This window comes from Solanum pennellii, chromosome 5, assembly GCF_001406875.1.
Source record: "Solanum pennellii chromosome 5, SPENNV200".
NCBI lineage: Eukaryota > Viridiplantae > Streptophyta > Magnoliopsida > Solanales > Solanaceae > Solanum > Solanum pennellii.
In genome coordinates this window covers 739,917-767,222 of record NC_028641.1, presented here as the reverse complement: position 1 = coordinate 767,222, position 27,306 = coordinate 739,917, and the positions used below count along the sequence as shown (strand labels likewise).

At 30.2% G+C, this 27,306-nt stretch overlaps 5 protein-coding genes and 1 pseudogene across 5 annotated transcripts; 1 reads left to right on the top strand and 5 right to left on the bottom strand.

The window, feature by feature from the left end:
- Positions 1–1,873: 1,873 nt before the first annotated feature.
- On the bottom strand, positions 1,874–8,242 carry LOC107018624 (WAT1-related protein At3g28050-like). The gene is made up of 8 exons (XM_015219154.2): positions 7,958–8,242; positions 7,823–7,885; positions 7,625–7,738; positions 6,814–7,042; positions 6,574–6,732; positions 5,238–5,389; positions 4,924–5,087; positions 1,874–2,123 (listed from the first exon to the last, which is right to left on the bottom strand). The coding sequence occupies exons 1-7, from the start codon at positions 8,152–8,154 to the stop codon at positions 4,937–4,939; spliced, it is 1,065 nt and encodes a 354-aa protein (XP_015074640.1). The 5' UTR covers positions 8,155–8,242; the 3' UTR covers positions 1,874–2,123; positions 4,924–4,936.
- A 494-nt stretch (positions 8,243–8,736) lies between these two features.
- Positions 8,737–12,186, bottom strand: LOC107019927 (WAT1-related protein At5g40240-like). Its single transcript, XM_015220285.2, has 7 exons — positions 11,861–12,186; positions 11,053–11,115; positions 10,860–10,973; positions 9,984–10,203; positions 9,566–9,724; positions 9,302–9,450; positions 8,737–9,178 (listed from the first exon to the last, which is right to left on the bottom strand). The coding sequence occupies exons 1-7, from the start codon at positions 12,037–12,039 to the stop codon at positions 9,022–9,024; spliced, it is 1,041 nt and encodes a 346-aa protein (XP_015075771.1). The 5' UTR covers positions 12,040–12,186; the 3' UTR covers positions 8,737–9,021.
- Positions 12,187–13,019: 833 nt separating this feature from the next.
- On the bottom strand, positions 13,020–14,477 carry LOC114077303 (WAT1-related protein At3g28050-like). Its single transcript, XM_027917066.1, has 3 exons — positions 14,331–14,477; positions 13,895–14,046; positions 13,020–13,349 (listed from the first exon to the last, which is right to left on the bottom strand). The coding sequence occupies exons 1-3, from the start codon at positions 14,457–14,459 to the stop codon at positions 13,214–13,216; spliced, it is 417 nt and encodes a 138-aa protein (XP_027772867.1). The 5' UTR covers positions 14,460–14,477; the 3' UTR covers positions 13,020–13,213.
- On the bottom strand, positions 14,162–17,089 carry LOC107019982 (annotated as a pseudogene).
- Positions 17,090–18,021: 932 nt separating this feature from the next.
- Positions 18,022–21,014, bottom strand: LOC107019110 (WAT1-related protein At3g28050-like). The gene is made up of 7 exons (XM_015219686.2): positions 20,801–21,014; positions 20,311–20,376; positions 20,080–20,193; positions 19,259–19,499; positions 19,008–19,166; positions 18,361–18,512; positions 18,022–18,262 (listed from the first exon to the last, which is right to left on the bottom strand). The coding sequence occupies exons 1-7, from the start codon at positions 20,977–20,979 to the stop codon at positions 18,121–18,123; spliced, it is 1,053 nt and encodes a 350-aa protein (XP_015075172.1). The 5' UTR covers positions 20,980–21,014; the 3' UTR covers positions 18,022–18,120.
- A 2,499-nt stretch (positions 21,015–23,513) lies between these two features.
- LOC107019178 (glyceraldehyde-3-phosphate dehydrogenase, cytosolic) lies at positions 23,514–26,476 on the top strand. The gene is made up of 11 exons (XM_015219750.2): positions 23,514–23,627; positions 23,708–23,808; positions 24,503–24,618; positions 24,700–24,799; positions 24,881–25,027; positions 25,114–25,174; positions 25,259–25,356; positions 25,487–25,629; positions 25,713–25,796; positions 25,957–26,046; positions 26,199–26,476. Exons 1-11 carry the CDS (start codon positions 23,600–23,602, stop codon positions 26,242–26,244), a joined length of 1,014 nt encoding a protein of 337 aa, XP_015075236.1. The 5' UTR covers positions 23,514–23,599; the 3' UTR covers positions 26,245–26,476.
- Positions 26,477–27,306: the final 830 nt, after the last annotated feature.

Genomic DNA, 27,306 nt, shown 5'->3' with positions numbered 1-27,306 from the left:
TAAATAGGTGAGAGGCTTTTGTCCTCTTTGGATCAACTGCTCTTCTTATACTTATCACAATGTTTGTTTGTCCACAACCTTATTTTAGACGTTGTACATTTTGATCGGACGGAGTCTGATAAGGTTAATAATTCGTAGTTTTAATAGAAAATTATATTATTTTTATATGATTAAATTAAATTTTTTTGTGTGTGTATGTTTACATATTCATATTTAAACTTCTTTAATGAAAATTTTGAATTTTTCATTGATTCTAGCGGTGTATTTAATTAATTTAGTTGTTACACATGTTTGGGTAATTAAAAGATTAATTAATAGTGTCACATATTTTAATAAATTCTAATGGATTTTTCTTAATGTCCATTTTCAAAGCTTACTAAAAGTTGTTGGATTAAAATAACTAAAAAAATATTTGTAATATGATATGATATTATCCGCTTAAAATTAAATTCGCGATTTTCTCCAAAAAGCCCCGTATCATTAAGATATCTATTTATTAACAACATGTAATTTTAGCCGGCATGATTTAATTTTCTCAAAATATATTCTAAAATGAAAGCATCGAAAATTTGTGAGATGCCTATATATGACTTTAGCTTAAAATGAAATAACCTGATTATCTCTAGTTATTAACAATTGCTATTTCTAAATTAGCTTAGCACTCTTGATTATTAATTAAAATTAAAAATATGTTGAACAAATATAAGAAATCCTTTACGTTAAAAGGCATCATTACTATTAATGCAACCTTTCTTGTATTCGTAAAGGCATTTTGGGCAGCTATAGTCAATTAGAGTGTGTAATGTATAATTAATAAAATATAATTTAGTATATAGTATTTTATTTCATTTTAATTAAGTAGGAAGCTGTCAGTGTAATAAAATGGTGTGAAGGTTGAATACAATTGGTCAATTGGATTAACCAATTGATTAAAGACTAATTTCAGTTTTACAAAATTTTATACTTTTTAATTTTTCCTTTACTTACACCTCTTTCCTTTTTTTTTTTTTTTTTCTGTTTTGGGGAATGACGAGGGAAACATGATTGAGATAGTTTGAGCGTGTGTAGGTAGAGGAGGTGAGTTGAAGCCTCAGTGAGGAGGTTCGAGAGGATGGTTGTAAAGGGCGGCACACAAAGGGGTAGATATAGGTCGAAGAAGTACTTTGGGGAGGTGATTAGACACGACATGTCACAATTTCATATTACCAAAAACATGACTCTAGATAGGAAGGAGTGGAGGCCGCGTATTAGGCTAAAAGGATTGTAATCGTAGTACTAATCATGCCCTTGTAATTCTTGTGATTTATTCTATTCTCGATTATCACACTATTTTGATATTTATTAGTATTCCTTTCTTGTAAATTTTGCACCGTGTTTCTTATTAATGACTATGTTTTCTTCATTATTCCTCTTACTCTACTTGATACATATACTTGAGCCAAGAGTCTTTCAAAAATAACCGCTCTATCTTCACGATATAAGGTTTGCATACACTTTATTCTCTTCAGACCCTACTTAATGAAATTTCACCGAACATATTATCGTTGTAGAATATATACTAAGTAAATTTCATAACACAAATACAAAAATTTGACATTACTTTTGTTAGTAAATATTTTCTATTTATGGGGAAAAAATTATTACTCTTTGGACGATTTGCTCTAATATTTCCCACAAAGACCAAGCCTCTATAGCTGGACCACATTTAAAAGGTATAAACGTGCCTAAGCTAAATATAAAATAGGGCCAGTTATACATTTGACCAATCGACAGAAAATAATTACATTCACTAGCTAAATATACGATACATTATCTTGTACTATAATATATGTATATTATACATAAATATTCAATATATATATACACATACAAATCATGTTTGAAAATCTTTGCAAAGCATAGTATCACAATGCTGACCAGAATAATAATATATATATATATATACACACACTGATAAAATGAGTGACAAAACCAAGTCATAAGTTTATCTGCTCTGCATGTACAACAATATTGAGCAGGTGTATGAAAGTTTCAACAATTTTATACAAACTTCATTTGGTTGTGGCTTCCATGTCTACAACTTCCACAATATGCATTGTCAACTTGCTATGACTTCTTCCATTCTGCAGGCAGGCAAGAGCTAATAGTCAGTCCCACCGGCATCAAACAAAAAAAACAAAGTCTACGCAAAAGAGATTTATTTTATAATGTGGTGTCCGTGCCAGCTTGGACATGCCTCAGATAGTCCACCGAGTACCTGGTACCTCCAACCAACGCAGTTATGCAAATAGATATTAAGCAAAAACGGAGAACTTTAAATGACACATTATGTGATGTTGATAGAAAGAAAATGACGCGAGGATAAGTCATGATTGACATGAAAAGGGAGGGTACAACCATATAAAGTGCCTCCTCCAGCACAGAGGCGTCAAGCATTTCACATTGAGTTATCTAATTTACGTTTTATGTGTAAAGAATGAGATATCTTATATATTTAGTAATGTATGACTTTGAAAAAACAATGAAAGTCGGGCCAGAGTTAATAGTCACACAGGCATCAACCAAATAAGCATCGTCATGCATAGAGAGTGTTATAGAGAACAAAAGACTTTTGTTGACATTTCAGGAGATGATATTATAAAGAAAATGACATGTGAACAAGTCATGATCATACTTCATTGACATGAAAAAAGGGTTACCGTCATTTAAAGTGCCTCCTCCTGCAAAGAGGCGTTGAACATTTAAGTGAGTTGTCTAATTTTCTATTTAGAGGCAACAAATAAGCTTATCTTATATTCAGACATGTTTGACTTTCTAACAATCGATGCTTCTTTGAGTGATGTCAAAAGACAAGCTCTATAAATTCTATGAAAGAAACCTCTTGTGAGTTCTTCGCTTCAATTCAGATTATTAAAACATAAAGTCAAGGACAACTGCATTTTGAAAGATCAACTACATGTTACGTCAGTATATAGATTCAATTCATAATCGAAAATACTCAAATGTATATATCAGACTATCACAAACAATGCCACCTTAATAAATGCATTCTTTGTCTCCAGAGATAAAGAATTTGTGGTATCTATCATTCATTTATTTTCAGAAAGAACGTGCTTCTATTTATCTTCTTCATCCCAAGTAATGTAGATCATTATTCTTATAATTAGCTCAATTGTAAGTTTCATCAAGATATATATAAGAATAATGCTTTACATTACACTTAATCATAAGTTTCATCAAGATAAAAGATTTATGAGCTGCATATTCTTTTTGATTACTAATAGTCGTCCGCTTAAAACTGATTTAGTTTTGTTCAAAAATATATCATTCAGCTCTTAAGTAATTTGCGATCCATTTGGTAAAAGCACAGTTTTTTCAATTACTTGATGTTCCCCCTCCACTAACAGAACATATCCTTGAAATAAAAGAAGATAAGGACATGCCACACATTGATTGAAGAACAAAGGTTTGAAACGATCAATTGTGCTAGGAAAAAAAATCAAGGGTTTAATTAAAAAAGTACAATGTTTTCAATGAAACCATAAAGTAATTCCTCGGGATTGGTCGGCACATTGGACACCACAGGTCATCTATACCAAGTCTAATTCAGCACCGTGGGCCAAATGACCTTTTCTATTCAACTCATCTTTTGAAATCTTATCCTTATGACCTGTAGATTGTATAATACTAAAAATGAGCCGCCCACTTACACAATGGATTTGAAGTCAATAGAATCTGTATCTGGAAGTGTTTACGCAGAAAAATTCAACACGGCTTAAAATGATGAGATTCGATTATGGTGGATGTCAGTTCTAAAGGACTGGGTTTAGCTACCGCTTACATGCTACAAGCTGCCAAAACCAAAACAGAGCAGTAACGGATATACTAGGAAAATGCTTATAACAAAAAAATTGGAATTTGTAACTGGACTAGAACTATCTCCAGATTTAGATCATAAATTCTCATTTTTGCTATTACAAACTCTACTGTTTTTTGTGTTCTAAACTGAATTCTCAAAGGACTAGATTCTACAGTCGAGTTAGGCAAATATTAAGAGTGATGAAAATTTGGTACAACCCAATTCAACTCCCACCCCCCTTGAGTCGTCAAGGTGCACCTAAACTAACACTATATATTGGTTATTTACTGGAATCTTGGCGAGTATAAGCTAAAAACAGAATACATTCACCAAATATTCCACTGTTTGAGTACTTCTTATAGTTCATGTGGAGTATGCTCTATCAAGTATCAGAGCCTACTCAGGATGTGAAGGTCTGTCTACAGCTTTATACAAAGAAAACAGATGCAAAAGGAGTAATAGGCACAACCCCGTAAACCACACCCTGAACAGCCCAAACTTTATCATTTTCTCCATCTCCTATAGATTGAAAAAGTTGCATTGACAAAAGAATCAACAGTCTTGGGCTCGGTATAAGTTACAAAGGCCTTGGAGATTAGGCATACATTTTACCATCTTTCAAAGTGAAGCACACTGTAGTAAGATACTCACTCCAGTAACTTGAGATATGTTAAGAGTGGGTCCGTATCCTACATTGGTTGGGGAATGGACTGGTGCTTTGCTTATATGGACTTTGAAAATCATCTCCCTCATACTAACTTTTGGGGTTGAGTTAGGCCTAGGTACTATATCTTTACATGGTATGACAGGTTCATCTCTGTTTGGGTTCCTTGCCCACGCTTCAATTGAACATAAGAGTGAATGAGGGTGTAAGAATGGGTAGTAATCCCACATTGGTTGGGGAATGGACCGGCGGTTTGTTGGACAATCCTCCCCTCATGAGTTGCTTTTGGGGTTGAGTTACGCTCAGGTGTCATATCTTTACATAGATACAACACACAAGATATGCAGAAATTGTGTTCCCTACTGCCTTAAAAATGTTAGCTGCTAAAAAGAAGACATACCTATAATTTATGCTTAAATTTTTGTCTCTGCATCCTTTATTTCCAAGAGTGGGGCCTTTGAATTGATATTTCTTGTGAGCTTGTCTTCATCCACCTTGTCTTCTTTTGTTTTTCCCCACATAACACCGTAAAAGCCAACAACAATTACAATTGACCCAACCAAGCTGTACTCAATAAGGTGATGATTAGGCACATGCAAACAGTACTTTACAACACTTATGAGAGAGAAAAGAGTTCATGATGAACTTTTTTTTTCAATTTGGATTGCTGCCAATTGACAAATTTGTAAGATTGTAAATGAAATATAAACATACCTTCCAAGGTAGAAAATATCTCCTAAGAAGATTATACCCAATGCAGCAGCAATTACAATTCCAAGAGGATGAAACATAGCAACAAAGAGAGGTCCCTTTCTACGAATGCACCAAAACATCACACTGACTTGAAATGCTGAGCCAAATATTCCCTAAGGAAAGCAAAATACATGTCAAATGTTTGAGATATGCTGATCAATGCAACTGATATACCCCTAATGCTGAGCAAATATAAAAAAAAATACATTCAGTGTTCTCTATTGACATTTGACAATACTCAAAAGATTATAGTTTTCTTATAATTACTGATAAGCCCAGACTTCTTCTTAGTAAAACAAAGAAATGTGTTTAGTTACGAGTGGGGCATCAAAAATGAAGAGTCCGCGCAACATAGAACGAAAGTACCCTTAGAACAAATGGTCTTAAGCATATCATGATATTTCTATGGCTATGAACATATCATTGAGAATAAAATGAAATGTTTAAAGCTAAAAGAATCTTCAAACATAGAAAGATGTCATGCTTCTTGGAACAAACAAAAAAAGAAGAAAGAAATGTCATATAAAGGAACAGTTACATAGAGACAAAACATATTCCAACCACAGTCAATATTATAGTACAATGTAGTTTGTCAATTGAAAGGTGTGCTTGTTCAGAAGGCACATTACATCAAGATGTTTTCACAGTACAAGCAATTAGTCGGCAAAAGATTTAGGTTCCCCCTCTTTCACTTTTAAGAAGATTCATGAAGAAAGAAACTTTTCAAAAGTTAGAAGTATTTATTTACTTATTGATCACTTAGCCAATATCTTCTTCTCCTCCCTTTCCTATCATTACATGCTAATTGAATGTCCAACACATACCTCCTGACCTGAACATTCTTGGAACAGCCACTAAAATCAGTACATATCAGCCTCATTATGGACCAGCTTATCCCTCCCTATCTTTATTTTGTTTCTAACCTTAAGAGATTCATGCTTTAGAACAAAATCCGTGCTCTAGTGTAGTAACTAATCTGATCCCACCTTTGCATAACACTCTAACTGAGATTAAGTAAGAGCAGAAACATATAAAAGTACCGTACCTTAGTTTGCAATTGATAAAGTCTAGGTCTAATAGGATCAAATTGAGCTAAATTAAGATCAGGGGATTGGGTGGAGGAAAATGTACAATTAGCTAGAATTTACTTCTGATACCAAGCAGGTGGAGACCTAGAATCAGGTTAAGTAATTCCATACAGAGCCTCAAAAATACTTCGTCCACGTATATCTTAGCATGGTCACAAACTCACTATATGAGCAAACAGAACGTAAATGCACGCAATTTACCTACTTACTGAGTATAGAACAGCGAACGATCTTGTACCAGGTTGTAGTAACCAAGCATTTGAGTTATTGTCCATAAACAGAGAGACAATTGCTGATAGAATGGATGCGAAGAAGCAGTAAAAGAAGACCACAATCAGCTCAACTGGATATTTCTTAAGCACGGAAGCCTATAAAAAGAAAAATATATCAGTTGTAGTGCTGATTCTCAACTAATAAAAAGATTCACTTTCGAGGAGTTATTCTCACACCTGTACAATTAAATATAACGAAGACACTACACAATCCACTACTAGATATAGTCCTCCAATTATCCAGTCAGTTTCCTGGAAATGAAGATAATTTTGAGGCTTCAAAGAGGAAGTCAACAAAATTTGTGGTCCCTTGTAAAGAGTGGCGGTGAATGCTCCGGCAATTGAAACGATGGTTCCAATGGATTTAATCAGGGTACTTGTACTTCGACAATCTAATTTCTCCATCCTAAAATAAAGCAAAACAGAAGTGTACATGTGTTACTTTTCCAGTCTCTTGTGATCAAATAAACCATCTTTATATAACCTTCCATGGTTCCTGAATTTCCCGAGAATCTCCGCATTACATTTTTTTTGTTCATGCGTGCTCTATAATTGTATAGAAATGAAGAATTCAATTGAATTTAAAAACAATTATACTAACGATTGAAACCAAAGAAACTGTGAAGAAACAGTCACACTGCTAACTGCAACATTTATAACATCGAAAACATAACTATACCAAGTAGAAAAAACATATTACGAACAACTCCAGTTCAGAGGAAATCTGTTTTACGATATGATTGAAATCGAATAAACTCGCTTACTCAATACTTTTTATGTTCCAATTTATATGACATTATTCTCTCTTTAGTCTATTCCAAATAGAATGACATACTTTTATATTTGAAAACTATTTAACTTAGACTGCTCACTTTATCCTAAATGATTAACTAGCTATGAAATGTCACATTATGTTTACGAGTATTCATAAACTCCATTCTACTCTAAAATCAACTACAGCAAAAGTGAGAAGAGGGGCAAAAGAAACCTGAAAATGACGGCAAGTATGAAAGTAAAACCTGGGATGAGGTTGAGCATTGCTGAGGCAAACGAAGCAGAAGTATAATTAATCCCAGTATATCCAGTTAGCTGAGCTGAACAACTACAAAAACACGAAAAACTACTGATTCAATAAACAGCAAAAAAATCACAAATAATCCAATTGAAAGATGAAAAAATCACATACCCAAGAAAACCCAGCAAGAAAAACTCAGAAATGAGTGAGAAATTGAGTGGCGGACGAGTTGATCTACACAATCAATCAAATTGATTAAAGATGGTATCTTTTTTGTGGGTTTTTCGAATTGAAGCGAAAAGGTACCTGTAGAAGAAGAAAGAAGGGAGGAGAATAAGTGCTGCAAGAGTGTTGGAGTAGAAGACGAAGGTGAAATTGGTCATTCCGGCGGACATGGCTTTTTTGCCAACTATCATTAAACCAACTTGTGCGAATTGGGTTGACGCCATTCCTATATATGGCAAAGCTTCCTTCATCTTTACCTTCATCTCCATCGCCGCCATTTTTGAGTGTCTTGTTTCTGAACTTGAACTTCACCACTGGAAAAAATTAGTTGTTTGTTAGGATTCTGAGGCCCCAAAATGATTGGTATCTCTTTTTATTTTTATCTTTTTCTTTTCTAATGTTAGTCCCATCTTTCCCGAATATCTCGTTAATAATAGATATCACATAACTATGTCTATCACCATTAAAATAAATGGAAAGAATCGTTAGCAACTATTAAATTTAAAATCTCATGATTTATAACAATTTTATTAACCACTAGATTATACCTTTCGATGTTGATATATCCTTGCTCTGCTATTTTCCTTCGTTCATTAGTAGTATGGTTTGAAACTCGAGAGATAATAGTCGATTTCTTTACTCTTTTAAACTTGAACATGAGGTTTTTCTTTGTCATAAGATTTGAAGTTGTGACCTAGCTAATCCACACATCACGTATTGTGTTTTTTATCATCAGATCAAAGCCTCGAGTTGATATAGTGTAATTTTGAAAGTATGAACATGATTAAACTAAAATCTATTTGCTACATTTGAGGTATGAAATCTTTTGTATAAAAATGAAAGCTTTATCCTTTGAATTGTTCTTTCGAATAAATTGCTCTATAGTTTTTGCCCTTTACGAATAAAATGTGTACTTAGTGGGACATAAGTTCTTTACAAACTAAGTTATGCTCGAACATCACCTATATATTATAACATGAAAATATAAACTTATGTTACACGGAAAATGATTGATTAAAAATCCACACAAGATAGGAACAAAATGAACAATCGTAGAGATACAATGTAGTTGTTCATAAACATGTCAACCCAAAAGAACTTTCACTAAGCCCACTAGCAAAGTGTTAGCCCTTTAAAAGATCATCTCATATATTAACCTCAAGATCATCATCATTTTTGTCTTGTAAAAATGGCATCTTGTTGTTGTTTGATCTCAAGTTCTTCTCTTTCTTTGTCCATTCTTTACTTTGTCCCCATATTACTGAATAAAATCCAATCACAATGATGATTGATCCCACCAAACTACAAAACAAACAAAAAAAATATTCTAAATCCATCTCTAAACTTACATACAGTAGAGATTCGTAAAATATAAAAAACAAATATAAATAGAAAGTAAATGAAGTCTTAAAATGTATGATTTACCTTCCCACATGAATAATTTCACCCATAAATATGCTAGCAGCCATAGCAACAACAATGCCTAATGGATGAAACATAACAACAAAGAGAGGTCCTTTTTTCCTCACACACCATGCACCTATACAAACTTGGAATACATTTCCAAATAAACCCTGCATTATTTCAAGTATAACGCGTTATAAAAACCTTTAAATATCGAACTTATCAAGTTTAAATCATGAATTCGCCTTTCAGATATATTAAACTTATATGTATCGACTTAGTTACCGAGTATACGACAGCCATTAATCTGCTGTGAGGGCTTAAACTCCAAGAATTCAAATCTCTTTCAATAATTAAAGAGAAAACAGCACATAATATTGTAACACAGCAGCTATAAAACAACATTAAAATCAACTCTGCTGGATATTTCTTAAGGACAAATGCCTGCAAACACATGAAACAGAGGAAAAACAGATCATGATTGATGAAAAATAATTTCCACTTTACGTGATACGGTTGAAATTTCGAGAGTCAACCAAGTTTCTTTCACTAAAATAATTTAAGTTGTTGATTTTGTGATTTATGATACTTAAAGCTTATGTTTGAATTAACAGACAAAGTTTAAAAGTTTGAATCTCGAAATTCTAACTGTGTCACGTAAAATGAGACAGAAAGACAGTAATTTGTTGACAATTGTAATTACCTGTGAAATGATAAATAGAGAAGCAATTATAGAGCAAATCATAGTGAGTAAACCTCCAATGGCCCAAGCAGAAGGGGTTGTTAATATTGTATTTAAAGGATTAATTCCAAAAACTTGAGGGCCTTTATATAAAGTTGCAACAAATGCACCTATTATTGCTACCAAAGTTCCAATAGTTTTAGCCATTGTGCTCAAACTTTTGTATTCAAAAGTTTCCATCCTGATTTTAAAGAAAAATAAAAAATTAGTGAAGACAAAAGTTGAATATATATTTAGATACAGTTTTGACAAGGTTAATATATACTCCCTCCTTTCCTTTTTAGTTGTCATATTTTTTCTTTTCGAAATTTAATTTAACTAACTTTTCAAGCTAAATTCGAATACATTAAATTTTCAATAACTACATGAAAAGGACTATCAGTTACATTTTTTTAAAAATATCTATCAGTATGATGAAAAAGATGCATTTTAAATTGAGTATAACGCATAAAAATGTCCTTTTTAACTTAGCATCGGCATGCATCTATGCTCTCCAACTTTGAATGTGCACAAACAAACACTTAAACTATCCAAAAGTTAAACAAGAACACATATGCGTCCTATGTGATATATCACACGTAGGAGGAACAATTGCTATATAGGATGCCACATAGGACACGTGTATTCACTTGTTCAACTTTTGAATAGTTTAACGATTACTTGTGCGACTCAAAGTTGGAGGGTATATATGCCAGTTGAGGCAAGTTAAAGCCTAAAGGGCATATTTATGTACTATTCATATCTTCTGATTCTATAAAAAAAAAATACTGACAAGTAAAAAAGAACGGAAGGAATAATATGTGTTCAAAAGAAATTAAAGGTGATTTAATATTAAACCTGAGAATTACAGCAAGAATGAAAGTGAATCCTGGAATTAATTGCAATATTGCTGTGGAAAGTAATGGAGAGGAATATTGAAGTCCAAGTAACCCAAGCACTTGCATCAAAAAACTATATAATTGCACTGTTATTAGTCATTTTTTCTCTAAAATTGATTGCTAAATTGAGCCACAAATTTACATTTACATACCCCATTATGCCAAGCAAGAAAAATCCATAGAGAAAAGTAGGCCAAAGAGGTGGAATAGCTGACCTGCATTTCAGAAAAAAAATATACATATACATAAAATATCTAGTTTTACGGTGAGATAAAATATCTAGTTTTACGGTGAGAGCAGGAACTCACATGCCTCATATTTTGTATATGAATTCACTCATAGCTCAAATGGTAAGCATGCTTCACATCCAATTCTAAAATTACGGATTCGAATCATCAAAGAAAGCGGAGTTTATATCACAAAAGATCACTTAACTATTATCTCACAGAGTCATAAACTTTGTTTTGTATCAATAAAATCACTCAATTTTATGATTTTTATTTTCTATATGTATGAGTTTCAGTCATACGCAATAGAGACACATTAAAATTGGCTAAAATTTCATAATTTAGTATGTATAAGTTACAGTCTTACACCATATATAGAGACACATTAAAATTGGCTAAAATTTCATATTATTTTGGTCAAGAAAATAATAATTTTATTTTTCAAATTTCAACAATCAAATCTACTCCAGATAAGCTCCTGTTTGAACACAAATTTCATATATCAAAAAAAGAGCACACTTCAATTCATAATTTTTTCAAAAATCAACAAAACTATTTAAAACCATTTTGACTTTTTTTAGAAAATTTAAGTTCAAACCTGAGATAATACGTTAAAAAGCATAAATCATGTCTTTTCATTATTAACATATAGTTACAAATCAAATCAACTATGATCATTGTTTCTTCCGTCACTCAAATCAAATCAAATTAAATCATGAATCGATTTACGTACCTATGGAGGAAGAATGAAATTGGAATAAGAAGTAGGGTTGAAAAAGCACTTGAATAGAAAGTGTAAGTGAAACTAGTCATCCCAGTTGACATAGCCCCTTTAGCTACCACAGCTAATCCAACTTGTGCTAATTGCTGAACAATCATAGCTATAAATGGAACCACTCCACTCATTTTCATCTCTTCGAATCGAAATATTTTTTAATCAATTAAAACAAATTTATGAATTTGAAACTTGTTCGAATTGAACTTTTTCGATTTTCATATCGAAGATATATTTACAAAGTTGTTCTAAAAACCAATGGACATGTTTGAATTTTTCTGAACATTAATGAGATTCATAGAAGTAATCAAATTGTATTAAAAGGAACATATATCGATTCATAACAATATTTTAATTGTCTATTTTTAGTGTACTAATATATTCTTGATTTGTCTTTTTGTCAGTATTTATTGAAATTGACAATGGATCTACAATATATTTTAAATTTTATTATGATTAGTTTCTTTATTTTACTTATTTCTAACGTACCAGCATGCGTGGTATTCCCTTATTTTAATTTATTGAATGACCATAGTGGGTGGGTGGTATTTATCACTTGCACTAATATATTCATTTAAGAAAAAGCTATTGTATTTTTTTTAAAAAAAATATTGTGGTTTGTTATATGGATATAAAAATTATTGAGTTTTTATAAATTATATAGACATCCTATTGAAACAATAATTGGTTAAATAATATTTTACAATCTACAAATCATAGTTAGGTAGTGTTATTAGAAGTATGTCCGGAGGTCATATAATGCTCAATTATTTATATTAGGTCGTGGAGCTTGATTAATATTTGATTTACTGTCATATATTAATGTTTACGCTATACTATTTATTCTCCATTTATTTTCTATAACCAAAAATACTTTGAATAATTAATATATATACCCCACACCGTGGAAATTTATTCACGGGTGTTACCACAAAATATTAGTTTCTCTCTCTCTCTAGGTCTCTCATCTCTCTCTCTAGAAAGTTCTTGTGTTCTTCATTCATCAAGTGTGTGTGGATTCGATCCTAACAATTTTTATGATATACTATTTTGTTTCATTTTAGTTTGTCATGTTTTTTACACGTTTTTTGAGAAAATTAACTAAAAAAAATGTAACTTGATTAAATGATTTTTATATATTTATTTATATCGATATAATACATGAGTATAAATTTAAAACACTATCTTTACAACTAACATACAATTATTTCTTTCCGCGAAATGAATTGATTCAGTATTTGTGTTGGTGGAAGATAACAAGTATTACATAAAATTAATTGAGGTGCACACGAACTGACTTAAACACCGTATTTATGCCTCATTTTGCAGCAGAGGGACATTATTTTCAGCAAGTGTTTCTAAGTTGTTCCCCTCATAGTATTTTTCTTGAGTTTTTCCCCACATCACAGCATAAAACCCAATCACTGTGGTCACTGATCCCACCAAACTGCAAAAAAATGTCTATATTAGTACACATATCATATCTTAATGTTTATTTTACCCCTTAGATTCATTTCATTTTATGTAACATATCGATAATTTTTTATTGAATATAGAAATTTTTAAAATGATTAGAATATTAATGTTAAAACATGCCGTGAGTTTGGCGTATTGAAAACACTCTTGAATGAACTCGGTGTGGTTCATTCCGAACTATTTAACAGTCTTTAAAAAACTCCTCTACTTGACTAATTGAATATAAAAACACCCTCGATTTGCCAGAAAAATGGTCTCAAACTCTTATAGGAGCGTGAGACTCCAAATAAAATGCCGAGAGAAATGTTGAAAACACCTTTAAACTTGGCAAGAATTTAGAGGCATATTTTACCAATATGACAAGATAAAGAAGTTCATTTATTTAAGTTCAGTTAGTGAAGTAGAGGAATGTTTTTCAGACAGACAATATTTCAAAGATGAAAACTAATAATTCACACCAAATTTAGAGGTATTTTAAATACTTTTCTCAAATTTATAATAGTTAATAATACATACCTTCCTAAGTAGAAAGCATCTCTAAAGCAAAAGGTACCAATGAGAAGAGCAAAAACAATGGCAAAGGGTTTGAACATTGAAACAAAGAGAGGATCTGTCTTCTTGAGGCACCATGTTGTCATACAACTCCTAAATGCTATACCAATTATACCCTAAATGAACAAATTCTAATGTAAGTTAATTGTCTTAAATAAGTATAATTATAATAACATATATCAAATAACAAATTAAAATAGTTTGACAATTTTTCTCATAAATCAATACATGTACTTCAAATCAACCCAATCTATTAGATGATTTGACTTAATATAAGTGAGTCATTAACACATCCAATCATAAAATAACATAGACTAGTCATATTTTCGTGAACTAATTTTACTTTTTTATAGATTCGAGTCAAAAAGAAAATGAACGTGTGTTTTGTTGTTAGTATTACCGAATAGAGAATAGCAATGAGACGAATGTCTAGATATATCATCCAAGCATTTGTATTTCTCTCCACCACTAGGGATATTAATGTAGATATGATGGTCACAAAGAAGCAATACAAACACACTATCACCATCTCTTCTTGGTATATCTTAAGAATTGAAGCCTAAAAAACAAAAATTAAAAAAAATATCATAGTTAATTAATAACACACGGCCAAAAGTCATTTTCTAATGTTTCGTTGACAAAATATACATTTTTAAAAGTCATTTTTTGTTTCGTTGACAGAAATATATTTTTAAAAGTAAGAAATTACTTTCGTCGTACCAAATAGTGAAGTGGACATAGACTCACAAGCAAGTATAACTCCTCCAAGGTTCCAATTTTGTTGAGTTGAGAAAGTAGAAGTTAAGTGTTGGTTAATGATTGGAGGGCCCTTATAAAATGTCAAAACAAATGCACCTCCAATTGAAACAAATGTCCCAAAGGCTTTGGCATAGCTACTCCAACTTTTCCAATTGATCACTTCCATCCTATATAAAAGTGGCAATAATCAACATATCTAATTCTCTTACTCCATAGAATATTTACAATGGAACTTACTATAGTTCAATAATTTATTATAAGTACATATTGTTAGAAAAATAATAAGAAATACAATTAAAGAAGAATATGGTTTTGAGGCGTGAAGAATCACTTTTCTTAAAGAGATATTGTATAGGGAAAAATACAAGCAATTCCCTTCGGGTTATATAAAACCCTGATATATAGACCTTTAGATTTTTCTTAGGCTACTTCTAGAAAAGTCTTATTTATAGAACTTAAAAGATGACTTTTCATAATATTNTTCCCCCCCCCCCCCCCCAAATATATGTGTTTGTTTAAACTTAACAAATTAATCCAAGAGGGAGAAATACCTGAAAGTAATGGCAAGGATGAAAGTAAAGCCTGGAATAAGATTGAGCATTGCTGTGGCAAGTGTTGAGAGCTATAACTTATACCAACATAATCACATATTTGCCCAAAACACCTATTGTTCAACACATCAAACAACCATTCTTCCTTAAGAAATTAATTACTACTCTCGTTATTTCAGTATATGTGATGTAGTTTGACTTAACAGTACTGACATAGATAGTTGTCTGATTATATTATTTTATTAAGAATAAAATGAACATTTTAAAATTAAACTATTTACTAGGGTTGGGCATAAAAATCGGAAAACCGAAACACCGAACCGAACCGAAATTTTTCAGAATTTCGGTTTCGGTATTTCGGTTTTCGGTTCGGTATTCGATTTAATTTTTTGTATTTTCGGTATTTCGGTTCGGTTTTCGGTACATATTACTTTGGAATTCGGTATTTCGGTTTAAACCGAAATATTATATTATAATTTATAAATTATATTATATTTAATAATTATTAATATTAAATAAATTTTTTTAAAAAAATAAGAAACTTTAAGTTGAAATATCAAAGCCCATTAAGTTGAAATATCAAAGCCCATTAAGTTGAAAAATCAAACAAAAAATTGAAAAAATTGTAAAGTTTAAAATTTTAAAAAGCCCACTAAAGAGGCCCATTAAAAAACCGAAATAAAAAACCGAACCGAATTAACAAAAACCGAACCGAATTAACAAAAACCGAACCGAACCAAAATATTTCGGTTCGGTATTCGGTACGCAATTTACTAAAACCGAAAACCGAAAAAACCGAAAAAAAAAAACCGAACCGAACCGAAATACCGAATGCCCACCCCTACTATTTACTGAATTTAGAAAATGAGTCATAAATTTGGACAAAGAGTACTAATTTTAGTCTTAAAATAGAACAACTTTTTTAACTTAAGTAGAACTTCTATGATAAGTCATTAAAAAACATTTGATTCTACTTAATAGTATTCCTCCTTTTTTTATTTGTTATATATAATTTTGTAATTTATAATATTTTTTGTATAGTTTTTAAATATTTAAAATTTTATTTTTAAGATTTTCAATTAATGTAATCTAATTTATTTTTTTAAAATTAATTAAATTAACTCTCGAAAAAAGAAATATAAAAACTAAAAAAGGACGAAGGGAATACCAATTACCCGTTTAAAGCGAGCACCAAGATTCTCCAAATAGCAGAGAAGGTCAATGGATGACTTCTTGATCTACAAATCAAAAAAAGAAATAAAAAGGAAAATTAGTAAATTCTTGTGTTATTTTTCTTCTTATATTTGTTTTGTGAGTGATTATATGTTAATGAATCCACTATCTTTACTCAACAACTTTGATATATTTTTTTACAAGTCCAAAACAATAATGATGTTCCAACAACAATTTGACTTAAAAGAGTTTGGCACAAAACTTAGTAGCTATGATCCAAATTTTGTATTTGTATTTATATTTAAAAAACACTTAACGTATACTATATATAATTGATCAAGAACTTAATAAGCTACCTTTTGAAAATTCATAATCCTGACTCTGCCTTTACTCCGATCAATAGATGAAGAATTGAAGAATAATGAAGATGAAAGAGAATTAAGAACCTTGTTATAAAGATGAAGATGGAAGGAGGAAAAACTATGAGAGTGGCAATAGCATTTGAGTAGACAACAATGATGAAGCTACTAAGTCCTTTAGACATGGCTATTTTGCTAATTATCATACTTGTAACTATGGCTATTATTGTAATAACCATTCCTACACTAGGCATCAACATCTTCTTCCATGATGATCCTTTCATTTTCTTAATTTTGTTGGAGATGATTTAGCAAGATTTTCCCCCCTTTTTTCCCTTTTTGTGTATTTTTTATAATCAAGATATTGTTTTAATTAATTATTTTAGCCCCACATTGATAGAACCTTTTTATTTATTTATTGTCAAGTTGAAGTTTGACTATTGGTATTTGCAAATATAGTTTTTTTTTCTGAAAATATTGTTTGAGAAGTAACTTACTAATGTTTTTCACAAAAAATAAAATTATCAAGTGCAATTTATATTAGAAACAACTACTTATATCTTTGTTTTTCCACTTCAAATACTATTCTCTTTGTCCAATAATAGTTGTCCAGTATATTATTTTGATATGCCTAATAATACTCGTTCACTTTATGAAATCAATGGATAATTTTGCATTTAATATCTCATTTACCCGTATTATTAGTTATAGTCATTTCTCTATCATATTTTTCAAGACATTATATTTATTATATTTGAAGAGTGATATGATAAAATTATCCTTTCATTTATAATTTTTAAAAAAGCGTGGAAAATCAATATTTGACGTGTATTATTGGACAGAGAAAGTATTTCTCTTCATTTTAATCAAATATTATTCAAGGAGTTAATTAGATAAGAGTTCATAAAACTATATAATAGTGGGGAAAAAATAAAAGAAAATTATTGGTGAGACAGGTGAGTATTTTATATATTCATTTCACTAGAAAATAAAGTAATATGATTAAAATAAGGTTGTTGACACAGTTTTGGTTTAAGGCTTTAATCATTGATGAGGAAGAAAATTATTGAACTAAACATGCTTAATTAAAGACGAAAGCCCTTTGCTAAACCATCGAGGCCTATCTTCTGTGAAGTTATATCGTTATATTTAGAACTCAAAATCGATACCAAATGAATGATTAAGAAATTTTTTTTATGTGTCAAAAATGATTTTTTTTCAATAATAACATATTCAATAAATGTAATCATTCAAATAAAATTGAAGAGAATGATATATACGCATTCACTTACCAGTTACCCTATCTCTTAGAAATAAAAATAAATACGATTTAAATATAAAAAAACACTCATGCATTATTATCACTTTGCCTATGTAGTAAAGATACTCTTGTAGAATCCTTGCTTATGTCTTCAACACACATTTCCTCTTTAGCTTTTCCCCACATCACACTATAGAACCCCAAAGCTATGATCATTCCACCAATTATACTGCAAAAAAAATTTAAAAATAATCATAGAGAAATTAGCCATTTTATAATTAATTAAAGATTAAAAGAAGGAATGGAGTAATTAATTTAATTACTAACTTTCCAACATGAAGAACATCACCAAGAAAAATGACCCCCATTATGACTGCAACTATCATTCCAAGTGGCTTTATCATTACAACAAAAACAGGTCCTTTCTTCTTCAATGCCCAAATAAAAACTAAACTTCTAAGGACAATCATCAAAATTGCCTGCAAATAAAAGAAAAGAAAAATGTAAGAAACTTACATAAATCTCACTAGTTTAGGAGATGATTACTTAAACACACCTTAGCTTGCAATATTACGTATCATATCAGATTTTGGTGTATTCAAATACGTTGAGATATATCTAATTATATACATTTTGCAATACATGAAATCAAAATTATGTATAATTAATTTATTTTAGATACATTGTATCCAATAATAATAATAATAATAATAATAATAATATGGTATAGTAATAACAATAATAGATAATAATGAAGTATGTCTAATTATAATTTTTCAAAAAAAGTATGATTAGTGGCTAACTGTGTCAGCTTTCACCTCGCTGGCAAGAGTTCGATTGCTTACCATATAGTTATTTCCTTTTCTCCAACCCTGATATTCTTTTAACAATCAATATTTTATATATCTATGTTAATATAACTATATTAATAAATATCAAACGCGAATAAATTAAATTATTTCTTGTATACTTACAGCATAAAAAACAGTAATCAACTCTAAATCTGATTTAAGTCTCCAAGAACTCAAATTTTGTTCAGCAATTAATCCAACCACACCTGAAATAATTGTTACTAATCCACAAGTAACTGTGGTCACCACAAATTCTTCTGGATAATCATTTATAGTCCATGCCTGATCATACAATAAAATAATATAATTTCACCGCGAATACTTTTATTAGCTTAATTATATTTTCAACGAATACTATATATATATATATATACCTGGACTATGTACAAGATTGCAAGTAGCAAATTAGCAGTAGCAAGGAGAAATCCTCCAAGGATCCAATTTGATTTTGTACTGATTTGAAGTTGATGAAAATTATTAAGGGGTGTAATTGATTGATTTGAAAAAATTGGAGGGCCTATATAAAAAGTCATAAGCAATGCCCCAATTATTAATATTATTGTCCCAATAAACTTTGCCAGGCTGCTTTTCAACTTTAATCCCAACTTTTCCATCCTGTTAAAAAATCAAAGCAATATATCATCATAGAAGAATATAGCATATATATACAAAAAGAAAAGGTTAGAGAATTTTCCATTTTAGTTACTTGCATTGACAAATATATTGTTAGTTTGTAACAAACATGAAAATAACTTGATTTTAGGTAATTTACCGAAATTTCATTAATATATGAGTTGATTATTTAGATACTCGTTAATTTGGAATATTATGAATCTATCAGATTTTGATGTGTTTAAATTTGCATGTATCTAAGATACATAGATAAATCTCGCTCATCTCCCTTGCCTTCCTTCCATCTCGCTTGTCACTCTCCTGTCCTACTCACATATTTCGTAATCCAAATACGTGTGAATCACACTAAATACATATGTATCTAGTGCATGTGATTCACATGTATCTGGGATACATAGACAAATCTTATTCACTTTCCTTTTGTTCTCGTTTGCCTCTCTCCCTGTTTCAATATATGATAGTAAATAACATGTATCTAAATATATCTCACTTGAAATTTGATATGTTTGAAAAAATCAAAGTAATAATGAATAAGTTTATGCTAATAATATGTATAACTTACCCTGCAATTACAGCAATTAGGAAAGTAAAAGCTGGAATAACATCTGTCATTGCTGAGGCCAGAATTGGATTACTATACCCTATCCCAAAGTAGCACAATATTTGGACTGAGCAGCTTTTTATTTGTGTCCACAAAAAAATAAAAATAATTAAATCCATAATTATAAAGTATAATAACCAACAATAACATGAAAAAAAATAATTAAAAATTAATAATTCCATGATCAAGTACCTGAGAAAAGCAATAAGAATCATCCTAGAGAATATAGAAAAATTGAGTTTTCTGCAAGGCCTCATTCTGTTGGACAAAAATGGCATTAAAATTACAAACCAAATAAATTCATAGGTGAAGTTAGGATTCGAAACTTATGACTAGTTTTGAATTCTAATTTTTTCTTTAGTACAAATCAATGAACTTTTAACATAAATATAAAGTTTGAATCGAAACTACTGAATTCGATCGATCTAATTATAATAAATAATGAATACTCTAGGTAACTTCATCCTTGATTATAATAAAATCATACCTAACTAGTATTTTACTATAGATTTTGAAAATTTATTGTTTGAACATGAAGTTTGATCAGTTTTTATTTCTGACCACCAAAACTTCAAATCAAATGTTATCCAAGTAAAACTTCAATTTTTTAAATTTCGAATTTCAACTTTAAAATCTATCACAGTTAAATCGAATTATAATAGACTGTGGAGAAACTAATTACCTATGATATATGAATGTAGAAGGTACAAGGAAGAACAAAGCCAATGCATTGGCATAGAAAATGAAGACAAAATTGCTCATTCCTCTAGTAGTAGCAGCTTTATTGAGTGTGTTTAAACCAACTTCTATGCATTCTATTATAACCAAAATTGTTATGATCACCACATTTGAGCTCCACATTTTTTCCTTAAACTAAAAAAGAATTGTACAAAATAATTAATTACTTGAAAAGACCCCCAATATACATATGTATATATAGCTTTTAAGAGAATCATATTGTGTGAATCTAACCTCCCACCTACCCCAAAATACAGGGGCAATTTTGTCCAAAATTTGTATTTATATCGTAACGTACCATATATTCAATGTAATCTCACAAATCATATCTAGCGAAGGTAAATACTATCTTTATAAATAGAAAAATCGATACTATATATTCTTGCACGTCTACATGAAACAAATATCAAAATATTTAATCATAACAAAACTGATATAATATTAAATCAATTTAGGAATATATATTAATTTCAAATTCTAGATGGTCTTTGATTGATGACGTTGGTGCTCTATCACTCAATCGAACATACTTGTGAAAATATAAGTGTGGACTATTGAGTTTTTTTTTAAAAAAAATAAAATATGCACATTGCCTATGTCATTTTATTTGATGATATTTAATTAGATGATATGGAGTTGGCCAAAGAAAAGAGTTTTAAAAAATTGACGCATTTTAAAAGTGACCAGTAAAGTTATCATATTAAAAATACTTGTACGATTATAAGAACATTTTATTAAAATAAAACCAAAAATATAAAGTTAAAAGAGTTTTTTATATAGTACTCCATATGTATTTGAGTGGTATCAAATGATACGGAAAATTATATTGCGTATATATAAGTAGTTAGGTCAAAATATTTATTTTATGCGTATATATTAGCTATTGATATTCTTTGTAAATTTATTTCATTATATTTTGATTATTTTTAGTGAAAATTCTGACTCTATCATTGACCCTATGATCATAACTTTGTTGTTGTTCTTTCTAAAAAAAAATTGGGAATACAAAAAAAAAATCAAAATAGGAGATTATTACAAGACGAGAAACTGAATCTTTATCAATAAAATCAAAATTTAAATACTTAATCAATTAAGTTACTAAAATTCTCCGTATATATAAGTGTATATGATACCATATCCCACTAAATAAGTACCTAGATAAAATTCGATATCATTGTTAGCCTTTTGCCCTTTCAAAAATTGTTTAAAGAATCCTCATTATTTTTATAAAAAAAGAATAATAATAATTTAAGCCCTTCCAAATACCACGCACTAAACGAGAATGTCACATCGAAGAATTAGTTTTTTGGTTTATTCAAATTAAAAAAACTTTAGTTGTCTAAATTATTCTTTTATGGTATTTTGAAATGTATTGCATGTGTGAGAATATCACTAAAATAAAATATTGGCTTGTTCGGTCAAATTAAGCTATCGGATATCAATTATAATAATATGTTCAGAACGTGTAGTTATTTGATTTACCTAATCTATTAGATCAATTTAGGCCTTATATATATTAACCTAATTTTCGAATCGATTAAATTGGATGAATCAAGATGAATTGAGTTAATAAAATAAGTGAATTATCAACATATTCAAATCCAAGAGAATTGGGTGAATCATAATTTTACGAACTGATTTTATCACCCCCTAATTAATGGTTATTTTCAAATAAAGAAGCCGTAAGAATAAATTTTGCAAGTATAAGACATACATATAAAAGAATTATGTAGATAATACTTAAACTTATTGAAGTTCCTCACATATTAAAAAAAACTTTTACCTAATATTTTTTTAATTTTCTAATTAATATTTTCGAATTCCATCACTAGAAAAGGGCAAGATTATGAAAAGGAGATTATACTAGTCATTTTTTCCGCATCTCAACAACATAAAACACTTCTATAGGTAAATAAAAAACATATCACTTTTTAGGATTTTGAAATTTAAATAATATCTTAAAATTATCAATAATTATAATTTATTGTATTTTTTTTAGATAATTTTCAAATATGTAAAATTTTGTTTTTTAAAAAATTAAATATACATACACGAATTGACTGTGAAAATTAAACTGTTTGACTTTCGAATTCGAACTATACAACATAAAGGAAATATTAAACTATGTTTAAAAAAATCTTTTTTTAAAAAAAATAGCTATAAGAAGCGTGTATTCAAAGCAAAAAGTTAAAATAGACTTAAAGAGCCTATTTGAATTGGCTTAAAAATTGATCAAATTTATTTTAAAATTATTTTTAAGCTTTTGAAAGTGTTTAACAAAGTTAAAAATAACTTAAAATAAATTTTAAATGACTTAAAAAGTTAAAAATAGATAATTCCTACTTTTCATTTTTAACTTAGGAAAATTACTACTAAAATATAACTTTGAACAAAATTATTTTCTTAAAAAAAATAAAACCAATCTGCCTATTATTAAGTTTTAGTATTTTTTTTTATTGAATGAGAATATCACATACATTAAGTAGAATTATTTAACTTAATCATTAATTAAAAAACTAATTCTAACCCGTAGATATCGTATCACCTACAAAAACTCATAACCATATTGTTATTAGTGGTTGTTTTTGTTTCAAAACGTCTATAATTCCGTTCTAATTTTATATTTATAACCAAATCGTACCAATAGTATTATTGCATTTACTGCTAAACAACACTATACTAGTAAATAAGAATATTCAAATTCCTAAAGTTTTGTTTCGTTTAATTATTTGTTATAATCATTATGGGCAAAGTCAAGATCGGAATCAATGGTGATTTTTTATTTCATATTGTTATCTGCATTTGTTAATGTCAATATTTTTTTAATTTTTTTTTTTTTTTGTATACATAGGTTTTGGAAGAATTGGTAGATTGGTGGCTAGAGTGGCATTACAGAGTGATGACATTGAACTTGTTGCTGTCAATGACCCCTTCATCACTACTGAATACATGGTTACTTCAATTTCCTTTTTAACTCTATTGTATTTATAATTATCGGAATTTACTGATCAGACTAATCCTTTATATTGATTCATTGTTCAACGTATTATTTGTAAAGTTTAGTTGTCATGACTAGGCAATGTTCCATATTTATCACCATCTAGAGGGTCGGAAGTAAGACTCAATTAAACCCCTTATTTTCAACATAAACCAGAGATGTCTATATATGAAAAATAGTATAAAAATCATCAAAAGTAATTATTAATATCAAATTTTGAGATATATTTTAAAACAACTTATGTATTTGAATCCATGACGTTTAAATATTGGATCTGCCTCTAGTGTGATTTGTACACCCATTCCTTGCAATGAATGTTCCATATTCTTGGGTCCATACCAAGAGAATCATGAATTTTATTTCATGTTTTAAAGTATTATTGCACACTTGCAAATTGAATTTAAGAAAATGATCTTTATTGATTAGTCGCGTCAAGTGTGGTATATATAGTTCCTTTATTGATCGATCTCATTGTTTCATGTGCAAGAGTTTTGTTTGTAGACTTAAACTATACTATTATATAGCAATTTCATGTTTCTCATTCGATAGGAGATTGTGGATCTATTCTTAGTAAGGACAACCTGAGATATATATCTCGCGCTCATTGTAATGTTCATTTGAGTCTGATTTGAATTTCGTGTTTTATAGACCTATATGTTCAAATATGATACCGTTCATGGCCAATGGAAGAAACACGAGCTTAAAGTTAAGGATGACAAAACTCTTCTCTTTGGCGATAAACCTGTCAAAGTATTTGGTGCTAGGTAACTACATGCATTTCCAACATTATTTGAACATCGCGTTCTTCTTCCTTTTGTTCTTACCTTTATTGGTGTAACAAACAGAAACCCCGAAGAAATTCCATGGGGTGAGGCTGGAGCAGACTACGTCGTTGAGTCCACTGGTGTTTTCACTGATAAAGACAAAGCTGCAGCTCACTTGAAGGTATTCATACTTCATTTTCATATGTTATAATGTACTAACGCGTATAATTTTATGATGTTCCATTCTATTATTTTTCGTTAGGGTGGTGCAAAGAGAGTTGTTATTTCAGCCCCTAGCAAGGACGCGCCCATGTTTGTTATGGGTGTAAATGAGAAGGAATACAAAGCAGATATCAAAATTGTGTCTAACGCTAGTTGCACTACTAACTGTCTTGCTCCATTGGCTAAGGTTGTTTTTTCAACTCTGTTTGATATCTAATCTCGTCATTTTAGTTGAAATCCAGCTTTAATCGTATCCAATTTGAATTATCACAGGTTATCAATGACAAATTTGGTATCGTTGAGGGACTTATGACCACGGTCCATTCTATTACTGGTAAGCTAAGGTCCTGATGTTCCTAGTTATGTTTCTTCTGTTTTAACTTTATTGATCGAGAATTGTTCTGTATACGTTATATAGCAACACAAAAGACAGTTGATGGTCCTTCGATGAAAGACTGGAGAGGTGGACGTGCTGCTGCTCATAACATCATCCCTAGTAGTACCGGAGCTGCCAAGGTATCAACAACATGTTATTCCCAAATCTATTTTTGGATTTTTCATATCATCTGTTAACGCGATCTGAGCTCCAAAAGGCGTTAGCATAATTTCCTCTGTTTCTTATGTTTCTATACATTTGATAATGCAGGCTGTTGGCAAAGTTCTACCAGCATTGAATGGGAAGTTAACTGGTATGGCTTTTCGCGTTCCAACTGTTGATGTTTCAGTGGTTGATCTAACCGCGAGGATTCAGAAATCAGCTACCTATGATGAGATCAAAGCAGCTCTCAAGTACGAATACTGTTGAGATTTCGCTTAATGAAGAGATTTTAAGTTAGATTTACTCTGTGTGAACAGTTTTTATACTTGTCCAGGGCTGAGTCTGAGGGAAACATGAAGGGGATTCTTGGCTACACCGAAGATGATGTAGTTTCAGCTGATTTCATCGGTGATTGCAGGTGAGAATCATACTTGACGTCTAACGGACATAGATAAACACAATGGGTTCAATTGAACTCACTGTGTCTAGCTCTAGCTCGGACAAAGAGCAGAACTCATCACTGACTCTGGATTCTGGATTCGTCACCGTTTAACATTTTGATATGTTGTTTGTGTTAGGTCAAGCATCTTTGATGCCAAGGCTGGTATTGCTCTCAATGGGAACTTTGTTAAGGTTGTCTCGTGGTATGACAACGAATGGGGATACAGGTAAAGCTTTTATCGAACTATCTACACATGAAAAACAAATCTAAAATGTATATAAGATAACTCATTTTGAATATTGACTCTAGCTTCTGAATTCGTCTACTAGCATTATAATATCGCTCTAACAACATAGTATATATTTTTTGTGGTTGCAGTAACCGTGTTATCGACTTGATTCGTCACATGTCAACTGTTGTATAAACAGTTAAATTTTCTATGAATGGTTAGAGTTCAGCAAAGAAGCATTGAAGAATCAGTGCATTATATCCCCTTTTGTTATTTTTTGAGTTTTATTAGTAAGCTTCTGAGAATTTTTCATGAGGATTTTTTTTTTATATTATATATTATAGTTCAGTAGAAACAATTAATAAGACGAAATGAGTGAATTCTACTCATATTTTTTTGTTAGAAAGGTGCAATTTTGGTACACTAAGATATATTCTTTTGTGTAAATCGAATTTTGAATTGACATTTTCATCTTCGCAACACATCTAACCAGCTCGCGTTGGGAACTTTGTTAAGTTTTTTCATATAACGTTATACAAAATTTGATACATCTTTTCAATGTGGGCTCATCGCAAGATATATATACACTGGATATATGTATCGAGTGTGATTCACATATATTTGGGATACTAGATATATAGAATAGCGGTGAGCGAGATGGGAGGGAGGTGACCAAGATTTGTTATGTTCCCAAATACATGTAACTTCACTTTGATTTAATGTATCTATAACAAATTACACCTAATTTTGGTCCCATGTACCGAGATACATATATCTAGAGGTAGCTGCACATATCTGGATACATAAAAATCTGATAAAATACATAATATTGCAAAGTAGAGTTTATCTAAATAATTAACTCCTAAACTAGTAAGATTTATACAAATTTTCGTAAAAAATGAAATATAATTAAGATAGCCCAACTCAAAAATAGAAACCAAACTTAATGGGCCAATTTTGAGAGGTACCAAGTAAACCAACTAATTACAAAATTTTTGAGACACATATCACCTAATCATAATAAAATTTATTTATTTGTTTTTAATCGCTAAAGTTGAATTGTATAACTAGATGCATATAAGTGCTCGATATAGATAAATATTTATTCTTCACCAAGTGATTATAAGATACTTGTGATCTTATAATTATTAAATTTAACAAATATAGATGGTTTGTTAGATTTCAATTGCAATGTCCTAATATATTTATTAACCAAAAAAAGAACTTTCTGCATAACTGAAAAGTCGATATTCCTTA

Bases quoted from the DNA above. Each gene is read 5' to 3' on its own strand.
- LOC107018624 (XM_015219154.2), bottom strand. From the start codon at position 8,154: ATGGCGGCGATGGAGATGAAGGTAAAGATGAAGGAAGCTTTGCCATAT. The intron at 7,739-7,822 runs GTATGTGATTTT...GTGTTTTTGTAG, and splicing joins TTCTTGCTGGGTTTTCTTGG to TTGTTCAGCTCAGCTAACTG. The intron at 5,088-5,237 runs GTATGTTTATAT...TATTGAGTACAG, and splicing joins GATATTTTCTACCTTGGAAG to CTTGGTTGGGTCAATTGTAA.
- LOC107019927 (XM_015220285.2), bottom strand. From the start codon at position 12,039: ATGAAAATGAGTGGAGTGGTTCCATTTATAGCTATGATTGTTCAGCAA. The intron at 11,116-11,860 runs GTACGTAAATCG...TCTGAAATGCAG, and splicing joins ATTTCATTCTTCCTCCATAG to GTCAGCTATTCCACCTCTTT. The intron at 9,179-9,301 runs GTAAATCATACA...TTTGTTTTGTAG, and splicing joins GAAATTATTCATGTGGGAAG to TTTGGTGGGATCAATCATCA.
- LOC114077303 (XM_027917066.1), bottom strand. From the start codon at position 14,459: ATGGTGATAGTGTGTTTGTATTGCTTCTTTGTGACCATCATATCTACA. The intron at 14,047-14,330 runs GTAATACTAACA...TTGTTCATTTAG, and splicing joins TCATTGCTATTCTCTATTCG to GGTATAATTGGTATAGCATT. The intron at 13,350-13,894 runs GTATGTATTATT...ATTTTTTTGCAG, and splicing joins GATGCTTTCTACTTAGGAAG to TTTGGTGGGATCAGTGACCA.
- LOC107019110 (XM_015219686.2), bottom strand. From the start codon at position 20,979: ATGTGGAGCTCAAATGTGGTGATCATAACAATTTTGGTTATAATAGAA. The intron at 19,500-20,079 runs GTAAGTTATACA...ATTTTTTAACAG, and splicing joins CTAATTGCTGTAATTGCAGG to GATGGAAAAGTTGGGATTAA. The intron at 18,263-18,360 runs GTTAGTAATTAA...TTTTTTTTGCAG, and splicing joins GATGTTCTTCATGTTGGAAA to TATAATTGGTGGAATGATCA.
- LOC107019178 (XM_015219750.2), top strand. From the start codon at position 23,600: ATGGGCAAAGTCAAGATCGGAATCAATG. The intron at 25,630-25,712 runs GTACGAATACTG...ATACTTGTCCAG, and splicing joins GAGATCAAAGCAGCTCTCAA to GGCTGAGTCTGAGGGAAACA. The intron at 25,797-25,956 runs GTGAGAATCATA...TGTTTGTGTTAG, and splicing joins GATTTCATCGGTGATTGCAG to GTCAAGCATCTTTGATGCCA.